The 13,585-nt window shown below is 30.5% G+C and overlaps 2 protein-coding genes across 2 annotated transcripts in view; one reads left to right on the top strand and one right to left on the bottom strand.

The window, feature by feature from the left end:
* Positions 1-235: 235 nt before the first annotated feature.
* Positions 236-2,618, bottom strand: LOC107405905 (zinc finger protein CONSTANS-LIKE 2). The gene is made up of 2 exons (XM_016012995.4): positions 1,687-2,618; positions 236-829 (listed from the first exon to the last, which is right to left on the bottom strand). The coding sequence occupies exons 1-2, from the start codon at positions 2,491-2,493 to the stop codon at positions 470-472; spliced, it is 1,167 nt and encodes a 388-aa protein (XP_015868481.1). The 5' UTR covers positions 2,494-2,618; the 3' UTR covers positions 236-469.
* A 6,667-nt stretch (positions 2,619-9,285) lies between these two features.
* The window catches only part of LOC132803583 (putative F-box protein At3g58860), a 64,407-nt gene continuing 60,107 nt past the window's right edge, over positions 9,286-13,585 (top strand). Inside the window, exons 1-2 of the mRNA XM_060816819.1 lie at positions 9,286-9,754; positions 10,008-10,235. Of these exons, the coding sequence (XP_060672802.1) occupies positions 9,286-9,754; positions 10,008-10,235 (697 nt within the window). The remainder of the gene's footprint in view (positions 9,755-10,007; positions 10,236-13,585) is intronic.

The following is a 13,585-nucleotide window of genomic DNA, read 5'->3' as shown; positions in this document are numbered from 1 at the left end:
GCATTGAATTTATTTATTTATTTTTATTTGCATCAGAGGATATCCTTGAAGGAGTAATCTTAAAATTCCCAAAAATAGTGGGTTCGATACATAGGATGTATGCACATGAATCAGCACTCTTTTTCTCTTTTCTTGGGGATAGAATGCAGAACAAAAATGCTGTCCTTCATATTTGCAGCCAACTATAAGAGTTAGAATTATACCAACACAAAATGGTATCCCAAGGAAAATTGAGTTATACTTCAAAGGATTAATTTTCAATTGAAAATGTATATATGCATTTACAAATAGTAGGAGTTGCATTAAAGAAAAATAAATAAATAAAAGACAGATATACAAAAATTATCAGGCATATACTTCATTGATTTAGAGAACTTAAAATTGGAAAACATGCAGTATCAGTAATAGCGTGACAGTGACAACTAAGAAACTAGTAGAAATCTTCTTCTTCTGCTGTTGTCACTGGCTTTTAAAATGACGGTACAATTCCATATCCAGTTTCTGCCATTAATGCAGTGGAAAACATCTGTTCCACTTCAACCTCTACATCGGTTCGTTTAGCAAAACGGCCTTTGATCCTGGGTCTAGTCTCTGCATAAGCCTTCCTTGAGGCATACCTTATTGTCTTCTCAAACTTCCTTGTCTTCTTCTTCTCTCTGTATCTTAGAACCCTGGCCTCCCTGTCCATCGGAGTAAGTTGGGATGGCATCTGAATAGGAGGTCCAGAGAAAAGGTCAATTGTTCCTTTGGGAGGTCTTGGGTGTGAAATTGATATATCACTCATGGTCGAGTCCGGTACAACACCAACATCCATAGACGAAACAGAGACCTAATGTGCATAATCAAAGAAAAAGACACAATTAGATTAAGCTAGAATAATGATAAAAAATAGACACAGACCACCCTGAAATGTTCATTCAGTTTGATTAGTTTGTCTTTGTAACTACGTTTCACTTCCCTAAAAGCATCTAAATTAAAATTTAATCACTATGAAATCAGAACTTAATCTAAAGCAGCTTAAGTTATTCACTGCAATGGGATGGTGTGTAAAATGATGGTGTCTATATGTGACCAGGCAGAAAAGGTAAAGAAAAAGAAAAACTTTAAGACAAGTCTACGGCTGGATTCCAGCCCTTTAAAGTAGAAAGGTAATGAAAAGATGAAAAAAGAGCTAATAAAGTGCAGAATAAAAAATAAAAAAAAAATATCATAAGATACCTCTCAGATTTTAACATGTGTACATAGTTGTACTACATGATCGTCATGCAGTACGCAAACTTGATAGGATTTAAACATTTAGCCTCTATCAGGTACAAAGAAAAAGCCTCAAAATTCATGGTAAAAACAAGTACAAAAGCTTGACTTGGCCAGACTAATATCCAAAATTAGAACATAATATGTTTAATGAATGTTTAGAAATTCTAAATACCCACATGAAGCATTTTCATGAGCTTAAACTGAAGCTATTGAAAATACCCATATTGAGACAAGCCTCTTTAATCTGTATATAATAAAGAAATTTAATGACCCAAATGAGCATTTGTGAAAACAGAGTACCTAACATGTCAGCACACAGGAAAATAACGCACAACTATCAGGATTCCAAACAAAACCAAATAAACAGATTTCTATAAAGAATTAATTTCCACTAAAATTTATAGAAAGTAAATGATATAGAAAACTTACACTGTAACTAGTAGAGCCATTATAACTGTGTGCAGCTTTTGAAGATTCATACTCCAATCCTAATTGGTAGCCCTGTTGTTGCAGCTGGTGGGTTTTCCCTTCACCATACTGAACCGGCACAATACTATCACCCCCTCCATAGTTCTTCTGCTGCGGCACAACGTAATGCTGTTGGTGCTGCTGCTTTTGTTGTTGTTGCTGGTTGTACGGATCGGCGAACTGGTTGTCACCGCAAGAATTGTACTCCGCGAAGTCCAAATACTCATCCGCATCCCCGCCGAACAAAAACCCATTTCCGTGATTGTTGTTGTTGTTGTTGCCGTTGCTGTTCTTCACCGGATTCAGCAACAACCACGACGCCGCTTCATCCTCATCCTCCTCATCGATCGTCTCGTCTCCTAAAAACCCATCCGCGGTATCACCACCGGCGGCGGTAGCCGTAAGACTTCCACTGGGGTTGGTAGCCGGAGGTCCGTACAGGCAGCCGGAGATGGGTAGAATCGGAACGCGGTGGTGGCGGCGGGCGAGGGGGTTGGCGGAGTGGATATCGGCGTCGCAGGCGGTGCAGAGTGAAGCGGCGTCGGCTTTGCATAGGAAAGCGGCTGGAGCGCGCTCGCAGGCCTCGCAGACCCAGACACGCTCATGGCGTGAAGCCACTCGGTTGGCGGCGTGGATTCTCGCATCGCAGCCGGTGCAGAGGTATGCCGAGTCAGCACGGCAGTAGACGGTGCATGCCGCGGAGCGGCACGTGTCGCATACACGTGCCCATCCACTGGCTCCGGCGTCGCTGCTCTCCTCCTCCATCATTTTTTTGTTTGTTTGTTTGTTTGTTTGTTTTATATTTCTTTCACGTTTGTTTAATATTTATGAGCGACCGAGTTTTGAAAGTCGAAAAGTTTTTTTTTTTTTTTTTTTTTTTTTTGTGAGTGCTGGGAGCTCTAGCAGGGGTCTAACTGTAGTAGACAATAGCAGTAAGGTGGGGGTGGGGGGGGAGGGAGAAGAGCTCGTCTTAGAGGGCTTGGAAAAGAATCCATGGTGTGACACGTGGCAGAAGTTAGTGGCACGGAAAAGTTGTTACGTTATCTTTGTGGTTGGTTATGTTTTTAGGGGTTTGCATCAGTGGTCCCCACACTGGGTCCCTACCCCTTTCACTGCTTTGTTTTCGCTTTTGGAACCATTTTTATTGCAGTGGATGTCCACTTATAACCCCTCTCACTCGCCTGTGTATAGTCTGCTGAACCACTCGCGTTTTTCTCATGGGGCACTTTTTCCAGAATAGTACATGATAAGGGGGTCCACTTTGTGTATTTCTAAAGATTCGGATGTACACGTGTCGTATGGAAATTTGAAATGGTGGTGATGGTCCCCGTGAATGGCGATGCACTTGGGCTATGTTTATGGGCGTATATGGTCGTGTGATTTTGCCATTTTTGGTAGACAGAGAGAAAAAACCAACTTCTACATCCCTCTGCATGTGATCATCATGCAACTGTCTTTTCACTACTACTCATCAAGTAACCTTCATACACATACCATATTCAATCCATTACAATATATATATTATTTATTGTATGATGTGATTGTGTATTAACATTTTAAATTAAATAAAATTCACGTTAAGGAAAAATATATCATAATAATATATAGAATATGTATCATATGATTTTTGTTTTTTTTTTTAGCCAAAGAAATATGTATCATATGATATAAAACATGACATAAGTTTCCATAGATATTTCATTATATATATATATATTAGCTTTTTGTTGTAAAGGTTTAAAGTTTGAATCTTTCAATTCTAATATAAAAAAAAAAACTACTAAATGACAAATTAAGGTTATAATTATTATATAAGTACCATGAATATGAAGTCAAATCAATATAATTTGCTTATTTAAATTTATACTTAGATATACGGCACAAGCATGCTGATTCATTTTGCTCTGTCTAGTCACTTTAGTGTAACTAGAAAATAATTAATTTTGTATTTGTTATATTCTGAGGACTAATTCACAAAAGTAGCATTAAGTTAGATTAGTTTGAGTGCGATATTGCAATATATAGTTAGCTGATCTTAATGCAAATTCATCATAATCATCATCAACTCGCGGACTTTGTACCGTACTCTTTTGTTTTTTGGGTTGGGACTTTGTACCCATACATTTTTATTTTTTTTGGGAATAGACTTTGCACCCTTGATAGGCTCAAAAGTGTCACAGTCCATTGCATACGTGGACCCATTGAGACCCTCCACGGACACAGGAGATGCTGAGTCGGACAAAGCATGAGCAAAATTCAAGCAGCCAATAGAAAAATGCCAGCGAACAAGGAATGTGGATGAGGACGCAGCTCAACCACAAGTTGGAGAGACTCCAAGGAAGTTAATCTGATCCCGTCACATATTCATGGGTTTGTGGGCCCGACTCCAACTCCAGCTCGGGAATTGTGTCTGTCACTGTGTGTGTGGATATATATGTATATATGTGGTTGACGGTTGATGATGGCCCTAGCTAGCTTACCCTGACAGTGAGTTTTTGGCCGTGCCATTAATAGTATTATATCCCATCAAATTGCAAATTTCCAATTTCTAATTGCCTTGTCTTTGACTACCGCATTCAGAAAACTCAACTAATTATTCAATTGTATACTTTACATATACACACGGAGAATACTGTATATTACTGCCCTTGGCCATCCCTGTTTATATCTCCATATTTGTCATGTTGCATATACAACGATGGAAGGAGTTTTCCAAGCCACCTGATCTCTCTGTCTATATATATATATAAGACAGATAAATAGATAGAGAGAGAGGGGTTAAAAAGGCTAGGCCAGAAAATTGTCAAACTTGGAGAGAGCCTCAGTGGATAAGATAGAATTGTCAAACTTGGAGAGAGCCTCAGTGGATACCTATGTAGTGTTATTTTTTTAACTTGTATAATAATTGGTTAGTGTTAATTTTACAAATTTACTTTTTATATTTGTGGTTTAAAATGGATATGATATAATTTTTAAGTAATTATGTTTTACTTACTTTCTAATTAATTAATTTGCTTTTACATGATTGCCTTTCATATTTGTGATTTTAAAATAGATATAATATGCTTTTTAAGTCTTTTTATTTAATCGCATTATATATATATACACACACACACATACATACATACGAATGTCTTATCTGAATGTGGGTTGACCTTTATCAAGAGAGTGTTTGTTAGTGATGCCGATTCTCTTGATGCCTCGTGCATTTATCCAACTCCATTTATATTTTGCTACAATGCTTTAATATCTACAATATATATAAGAAGTATATATATATATATATATTTTATTTCACTTCATATGATTCAACTGATTAAGGAGGATAGTTTAAAACAATTAAATAATTCATGAATATAAATTATATTACATATGAATGAATGATTATAGTTATATATTTTCTATCATTAGGAAAAAAAAAAAATAAAGGTCAAAAGTATGCTAAGTTCTTATAATCTCAATATATTTATATTGTTTGCTTAATATGTAGTGAATAACTTAATATTGTTTGATTAATGTGTTTTGAATAATTTAACATCATTTATTTGAAATCTATTAAACCTTTAATAAAGAAGAATATTTTAGAAAACTCACATAAAAAACAGTGGAAAATATATTATATGGTTGAGTAGGTTAAGGAAGATAATCTTGGCAGTAGCTAAAATAATTTTCAAGAAGAATGATCAAATTAATATAAAATAAGAAAAAAAAGGACAAATTATAAGCCAAATAAATAACCAATATAGTTATTGTCGTTAATCATAAACAACTTAAAACTAAAGTAAATTGAGAAAATGAGCTTCACTATTAAGATGTTACAATATTAAAATTAAAATGTAATACCTAATATTCCATTACTAGTGTCCTAAAGAATGTATAAAACCCCCAATTCAATCTTGGTTTAATTTAAATAATGCTACATAATATGTAAAGCAATAATAATTTAAGCACAACGACATTTACCTTATTTAATTTGGATTACTAATGCTCACTTGACATTTCATATAACATCATGGTAATTGGCTTTTTTATTTTTTATTTTTTTTTATGTATCTATTGCATAAATTGAGTTTGTTTTGGATTTAGGTCATTTATAGGAAAATCCAAAAAAAAATTATATTAATCTTGTAATTTAATTAAAATTTATCATTAATATATGGTTTTAAGGAATATTGCGACCAATGTACCTTAAGCTATACATGCATTGGTATTGTGCACTCTAAACTTTACTTTTCCTTACACTGTTGCACTTCCTTTTTTTTTTTTTTGGGTTAACTTTTTAACAAACATATCATATGGCTGGCCAATATGGTAAAAAAATAAGAATGTAAAGTGCAATTCTATATAATTTAGAATGTAAAATGCAAAATTTTTTAAATAAAAAATTAATTAAAATACAAAAAAAAAATAGTAAATAATACTATTATATTTCAAATAAGTTTGTAAAATAAAACAAAAAATTTATAAATTTGATTTTTCAAAAATAAAAATAAAAATCTTTACATAAGTAGATATCTTAAAAGAATAAATAAATAAAGACCAATAAAAAAAATTTGAAAATGCATTAAATTATTTTATTTGGAAAAATAAAAATTTTATAAAAAAGTAGTATCATTTTCCAAAATAATAAATATAAATATAAAAGAGTACATGTAATAAATAAAAGTAATATATCTTGTAATAATAATTTTCAATTTTTTTAGATTTTATAAATAATTTATGTTTTTTATGGGTGTTTATGTTTTTTATTTATTTAGAATTTTAAAATATGTACAAATTATTATTTAAATTTTATAAAAATTAAATAGTTATTATTTAAAATATTATATTTGAAAATTTTGTATTTTACACTCAAAACAATATAAAATTACGTTCTATATGTCAATCATATGATAAATCTATTAGAATTAGAAGAGTGCAACGATAAAAGAAAATTGGAATTTCAAGGTGTGAAATGCTAGAAAAAATAATTGTATAATTTAAAATGTATTTATGTTAATATCCCTATTTTTAATGTTATTATTACTTAGGGTGAAGATGCGAAGCCCATTGATCATGCCTAGTATATATATATATATATATATATATATCTGTTATGCAGTCTCTTATGCTACTTGATTGAAAATTACCTTTTACTTAACACTAATTTTCTAGCCAGAGACTTGGGAGCGTTAAATTACCATTTTGAAAATTTAAATTAATTTACAAATTTCAATTTTGATGTCATATTAAATTCTATTAATTTTCAGAGCATAAATTGTTGGGAAGTAAATTTACTATATCCGGCAGGGAGAAATATAAATTGAGAAACCACAACCAAGTTGATTTCAATTATTATTTCTACTTAGTTTGAACTTCTGTAAGGGATCTGTATGACCCTAATAGTAAATTTTATTAAAAATTTCTAGAAATTAAACAATTGAGACTCTATCAAAAGACTCAAAATTCATGAGTTCCCATTAAAATAAAAATAAAAAGGAAATAAATAGTATTTCTGAAATACATTTTTTTAAAAAAAAATTTGTATAAAATGCTTATATAAAGTTTATTAATCTGGAAACGGTAGGGTGTTCGCCATATTTGACCATTGGCTGTATTGTCAGAACTCATAAGCTTATTATGTATCCGGCCTGAAGCTCTAACCACATTAGTAGAAATTCGTAAGTGTTTTTGGTATACTGTCCCATTCGTATAGTCTACGTTTTATTTTAGAAATATTCACATAAAAAAAAAAAGTTTTATTTTAAGGAATTTTTCATCTCAACGCATTAATTTCAATTTAAGCCATTACATTTTGAAAATTATAACTAGTATACGAAAATTATAACTAGCATACGAGGATAATATTATTCTGAAAGGTGCAAATAATGTAATAATTTTTTTTTTTTTAAGTGTACCTGTCAAAGAAAAAAACTTAAGCCGAAAACATAAAAAATGCAGGCCGTTTGCGCGGCACGGCTTTGTAGTTGATAGTTGAGGCATGATGGACCATATTAATCTGTAGCCAGTAGAGTGTATACAATACTTGACCATGAACCCCAAGCAGTTGGGCTGTTCCGTCAGAAGCTTGTTATTGTCTCCGGCCTCATAGTTAAAATTCGTAAGTTATTGGCATGTTATCCAATTCATATTGTTCAAGCTTTATTTTAGAGATATTCATTAAAAAAAAAAAAGTTTTATTTTAGAGATTTTTTTTTTTTTTCAAACAAAGCTTAATTTACAAATTATTTAAAATTCTCTCATTTTGTATAACTCAAACCTGGACTTTTATGGGGATAACAAATCATCTAATTTACAAACTATCCGAAATCTTTCATATTTTATGTAATTCAAACCTGTGCTCTCATGAAAATAAATAAAGATGCTTAACTACTAAAACTACCTGCTTTATTAAGAATATTTCAACTTAATACATTAATTGCAACTTAATCATTTAAATTTTGAAAATTATAACAGAAAAAGAAAAATATGTAAATGATATTATTTTAAGCAGTATAAATAATATAATAATTTCTTTAAAATGTACCACTAAAAAAAATACATATACGTTCATTGAATTCTTATAAAAATATAAAGAATTCAAAAAAAATTATTAACTTTAAAGAATTTTAAAAATTAATGAATTTGTATGGATTTAATCGGATTTTTCACCGACTTCACTGTTGCTATAATTATTGGAAAATTAAAAATAAAAATAAAAATAAAAAGACTTCAGGCAATTCCAGTAGTGTTTTATTCAGAAAGAAATCTAGAAGCATGAGAAATCTTCGTTAAAAAAATTCAGAAAGCGAAGAACTTGCTGTGAAACACCCCGTGAATAGAGAAAAGGCCTTGTTTTCTTTTGAAGCAGACCCCAAAAGGCAAAACATAAATAAAATTTTCCTCCTGAAATTCTGCCCCAATTCAAAAGATTTTTAAAAGATTCTTACAAGTTTTATATTATAAAGTTCCATAAAAATTCATAAACTTCTATAAAATATGAAATTCCATTAAAATTCATCAAATTCTATAATATATACATTTTTATTTATTTCAAGCAAAATAAAAAATTGAAAACAATTAGATAGTCATAACTATATTATTATTATCATAAATGCTATTTAACCATAATTTTATTATTATTTTGGAGGGTTTCCTAATTTTTTTAAATAATGGTTTCCTAATCTAATTGGAACAATGTAGATAAAATTGTTTTAATCCTTTTAATTACCATAAACTAAAAAAAGCATATTATTACCATATATATATATATATATATATATATGCGGAAATTCTATGGTGATGACGGTCCGCATAAGAACCGCAGTATTAGTGACAATTTTTCATAGTATTAACGACGGTTTCTTAGAAAATCGTCACCAATACTATGAAAAACCGTCACCAATATTGTAGTCCGCATGAGGACCGTCCGCACCATAGACAGACTGTATATATATGTATATATATATATATATATATATATATATATATATTATGTGATGGAGTAAATTAGATTGCGATTAGTTGATGAGTCCAGGTTTTGGGGAAAAAAAAAAAAAGATGGTAGAAGAGAAAACCGATATGGATCTGATCTCAGAGTTGCCTGAAGCGAAGATCGTCACCATCATGTCCCTCCTTACCATGGAGGATGCAACCCGTTTCAGTTTGGCTTCCAAGAAGTTCTTCTCTGCACTGAAAATATCCACGCCAATACTCGATTTCAATTTCTTGTCATTCAAGAAAAACTCCAGAAAGTTTGGTAATCAGAAATCATTCCTTGATTTTGTGGACAAGTCTCTTGAATTCCTTAGTAATAGTAACGATACTAATTGTTGTTGTTGTTGTTTTGAGAGGTTGAGTTTTTCTGGTCCAATAATTAGTAATATTCTGGTTTCTAAGATTGTACAATTTTCATTACACAACAAAATCAAAGAGCTCGATCTGAATGGGAATTTCAGCTCTTGCACCTTGCCAAAAGCATTGTTTTCCTCTCAACACTTGACAAGGTTGAAGATTTATGGGTTTGATTTGGGGTTGGAGGGGGATGGAAGTAGTTTGGTTTTGGATTGTCCATTGGTTGAGGATATCAATCTCAGTTGCTGCTAGGGTCTCAAATCCGTTACCTTGTGCGGTGATAAACTCAAGCATGTAGTATTGGATTCTTGTCTCCAACTGATTAGGATTAACATCCATCTGCAGGTTTGTCTTGAATCCTTTTCACACTCGTCATCTGATGAGTTAGAACTAGCAAAGTTGCGAAATATCGCTCACTCTCGACACTTTCAAGCTTCCAAAATTCTTAGAGATTAAGAAATCAGTCTTTGTTACCGACGAGTGGTTTCAAGACCATGTTTCCGGGCTGAACTTGCTTGAGACTCTCAAACTGGATTACCATCCAAGGCTGAAGAATATTTGTATAAGTAGCGATCATAATAATCTGAAAGCTCTGGTTTTGGATAATTGTGGAGAGCTAGAGAGTATTAACATTACAGCGCCAAAACTTGAATCTTTGGAGTTTGATTTAGAGGATTGTAATTGTAATATCATCATATCATCTTCAATGGGTCTCTGTCTATTTAAAAATCTTTTACTACATCATATAAATAGATAATGTTTTAAAAAAATCTTCTCCAATGGTTTTGATGTGGCAATAAAATAAATAAAAACTGTGATGGACATTGTCTAATAAAAACTGTGACGGACACTGTCTACTTCTGAGAACTCTGTTAGATATTTTAAGTCAGTATTTTATTTATTTTTATTGATTTTTGTTAAAAGAAAAATAACTTCTGCCTAGATTTTTGATTTTTTTAATTAGATATAATTTTAAAATAAAAAATTACACATTGGTATTTTAGAACATTTTAAACAGAATCCATTATCGAGAAAGTATCTAAAACATTATCTATTAAATAGAAAAAATGTCATATAAACATGAATACTTTCAAAAATCAATGACACATAAACTCTAATAGAAAAAACTATTGAAGGTGCTCTCAACATCAGCTGTAGTAGTAAATATCTCAAGAATTTGATACTGAGAAGTGCTCGTGTAACAGACAAATGGATTGGTGACAATATATCTAGATTTCGTTACCTCGAGCATTTGGAACTGGAATCGTGAAATTTTTTGCAAAATATTGAGTTTTTCGCTAGGAAGCTAACAAGCTTGAAGTTGCTCGAATGCTACAATTTGTCTAAATTGGAGATTGAAGTTCCAAATTTAGTTTCATTTACTTACAGTGGTGATTTACCGTCTTCACCTCCAGTACTCGTCTCTAATTGTAGGTTTCATGCCCAACTATTGTTGGATCAATCACCCAATATCGACGATTCCTATCTTTGAAATTTTAGGGATTTCCTCTGAAGCTTTGATCATTCTGCAAGATTGCTTGTGGATGAAATCTCTCCTGAGGTAAAAACCTACTATCCACTTTATTATGCTATCCACTTTACTATGTTTTTTTTATTTATTTATTTATTTATTTATTATTAAGTTGTTTACCAACTGATGGGATAAAATGCCGTGTTATCTTATTAAATTTCACCTTATTATTAAGAGTTTACTTGTGTATATTTTAGATAATATTAATTTCCTTAAACCAATAGAATAATAATATTGTCATCTCGTTTGCCATATTAATTGATAAACTATTTGGTGTATGTAGCTAAAAGTATTGTGATTTGTTATTTACTATGAATTTTGTTGGCTTAATTTTCGTCTTTCTCATTATTCAAAAACTGACTGATCATGATTTTTTTTTTTTTAAAAAAAAAAACTTTTGAAAGGTATTGATTTATCCTGATAAATTAAGAGAGACCATAATTCCTCCATTATACGATCTCAAGCATCTGAAGGTAGAAGTGACATGGAACAGAACACACAGTATTGTGCTGCTGGTTGATGGGTTGTTTTGGCTTGTTCCTTGTCCGGAAACTATTTCTATTATATTACGTGACGATCGTAATCTTAGATATTTGAAATCCTTAAATTTAAAGGTATGTTTTTTTTTTTTTTTAATAATATGGTTTTTTTATTTTTTTATTTATTTTATAATATGGCTTTTTTTTAATTATATTGTATTGTTTTAAACTTCATAAAATTTATTAGTGTTGCAGATAGATTTCTTGGGCTGAAGCTATAGAAATATTTGATCATGATTGATTTGTTGAAATTGGAAAGTTAATTCTCTGATTCAATTGTTTATTTTTGTCGAATATGTGAACTAACAGTTTAACTTAAATATATGCAGTTGCATAACAAGGCTGCAGTCAAAGAAGAGAATGTGTCTTGCTGTGCATCACCTCATATAAAATGTTGGCGACATTTCATTGTAGAAGTTGAAATGGACAACTTCGATGATTCTTACGAAAGGAGCAGTTTGCAGCATCTCCTGGTCCAAAATGCCAAGGGTTTAACTATAACCAACACTATTTGTAATACTTAGTAGTGAAGAATTAATGTCTTCAGAATAGTATTCTCTTTTTTCTGTTTTTGGTAGACTTCAGAACAGTATTCAGCAGGGTGATAAAATTGAAGTTTAATTTGATCAGGGTGATAAAAGAGTTTTATGTAAACTTTTTGCAGAGTTTATTTTAGTCCATGATCCAGGATTATTTTTTATTTTTTATTTTTTATCATATGTATCTATATATAGAATTTTTATGCTATCAGGTCTGACCATATAAAAATGATACCATCCAAAAACATACAAAAAATTATAGTCATTAAATTCAAAACCATAGGCACGGATGATTCAGATTTAAAGCTTCCTTATGTGAGAAAAATTGCCAAAATTCCCTTTCCGCTCACACCAAAAATAAAGCAAAAGCAACAACAAGAAGAGGTTGCTTATAGGAAGAGGAGCTTCGAAAGCTACCAAGATGGTTGGTGTAAAGAACAACGGGATCAATAACCGTCACACACAGCATAACATCACCACATTCCTCACCATCATCTTTACAATTTTTTCTTTTTCACAAATAAAATTTTCAAGAAATGGAAAAAAAAAATTTAAAATCCTAAAACAATTAGACTTAGATTTCAGATGAAACTTAAAAGATTATTCACAGGAAAAAAAATAAATAAATAAAAAGAAAGAAAGTGTTTGCAGAAAAATTAAAAAACAAAAATAAATAAATAATGTGAAAAAGCGACGGTTTAATGCCAAATAGTATGCAAAGCCATAATAATTTAAAGGTGGTGAGATTTACCTATTTTAATTTGAATTGTTGATGTTCACTTGACGTTTTATATAACATCATGGTAATTGGCTTATATATATATAGATATATATATTGCATAAATTGATTTTGTTTTGGATTTATCAAATTTATAGGAAAATCCAAAAAAATTTTGTATTAATTGAAATATATTTTAATCATTTTTACATATACAAATATGATTATATAGAAATTAACAAAAATATCTTTTTATTTGAATATAAAAAAATAATATCATAAAATATAATATTTTATTATTATTATTATAATATTATATAATATAATATTACATGTTACCGCATATCTATATAATATATAAAAATAGAAGAGTAAGTATAATAAAATTGTCACGTGTCATCACAGTATTTGTTTAAATTTCCCTCCAAAATTTTTTAAAAAAATATACTTCTTTTTCTCATTATTATTTATAATCCTATCAAAATATTAATCAGTATTAAGAATAACCACTATTTAAGAGGATGAGATTTTTTTGCTTTTGATTGGTTGTATCCAAAAATATAGATTTTTATTATTATAATATTATATACTATATAATTGCATCTACATATATATGATTCTGAATTGAAATAATTAATTAAAAGGGTATGAGATTTTTTACTTTTTATTGGTTGTACCCAAAATTATATTTTTTTATTAT

This window comes from Ziziphus jujuba, chromosome 4 (genome assembly GCF_031755915.1).
Source record: "Ziziphus jujuba cultivar Dongzao chromosome 4, ASM3175591v1".
Lineage (NCBI taxonomy): Eukaryota > Viridiplantae > Streptophyta > Magnoliopsida > Rosales > Rhamnaceae > Ziziphus > Ziziphus jujuba.
Note: the sequence above shows the minus strand (reverse complement) of the source record. Positions and strands in the feature narration are given on the sequence as shown.

Coding starts and splice junctions, on each gene's coding strand:
- LOC107405905 (XM_016012995.4), bottom strand. CDS start 2,493: ATGATGGAGGAGGAGAGCAGCGACGCCGGAGCCAGTGGATGGGCACGT. Junction 830..1,686: donor ATGGCTCTACTAGTTACAGT/GTAAGTTTTCTA, acceptor TATGCACATTAG/GTCTCTGTTTCGTCTATGGA.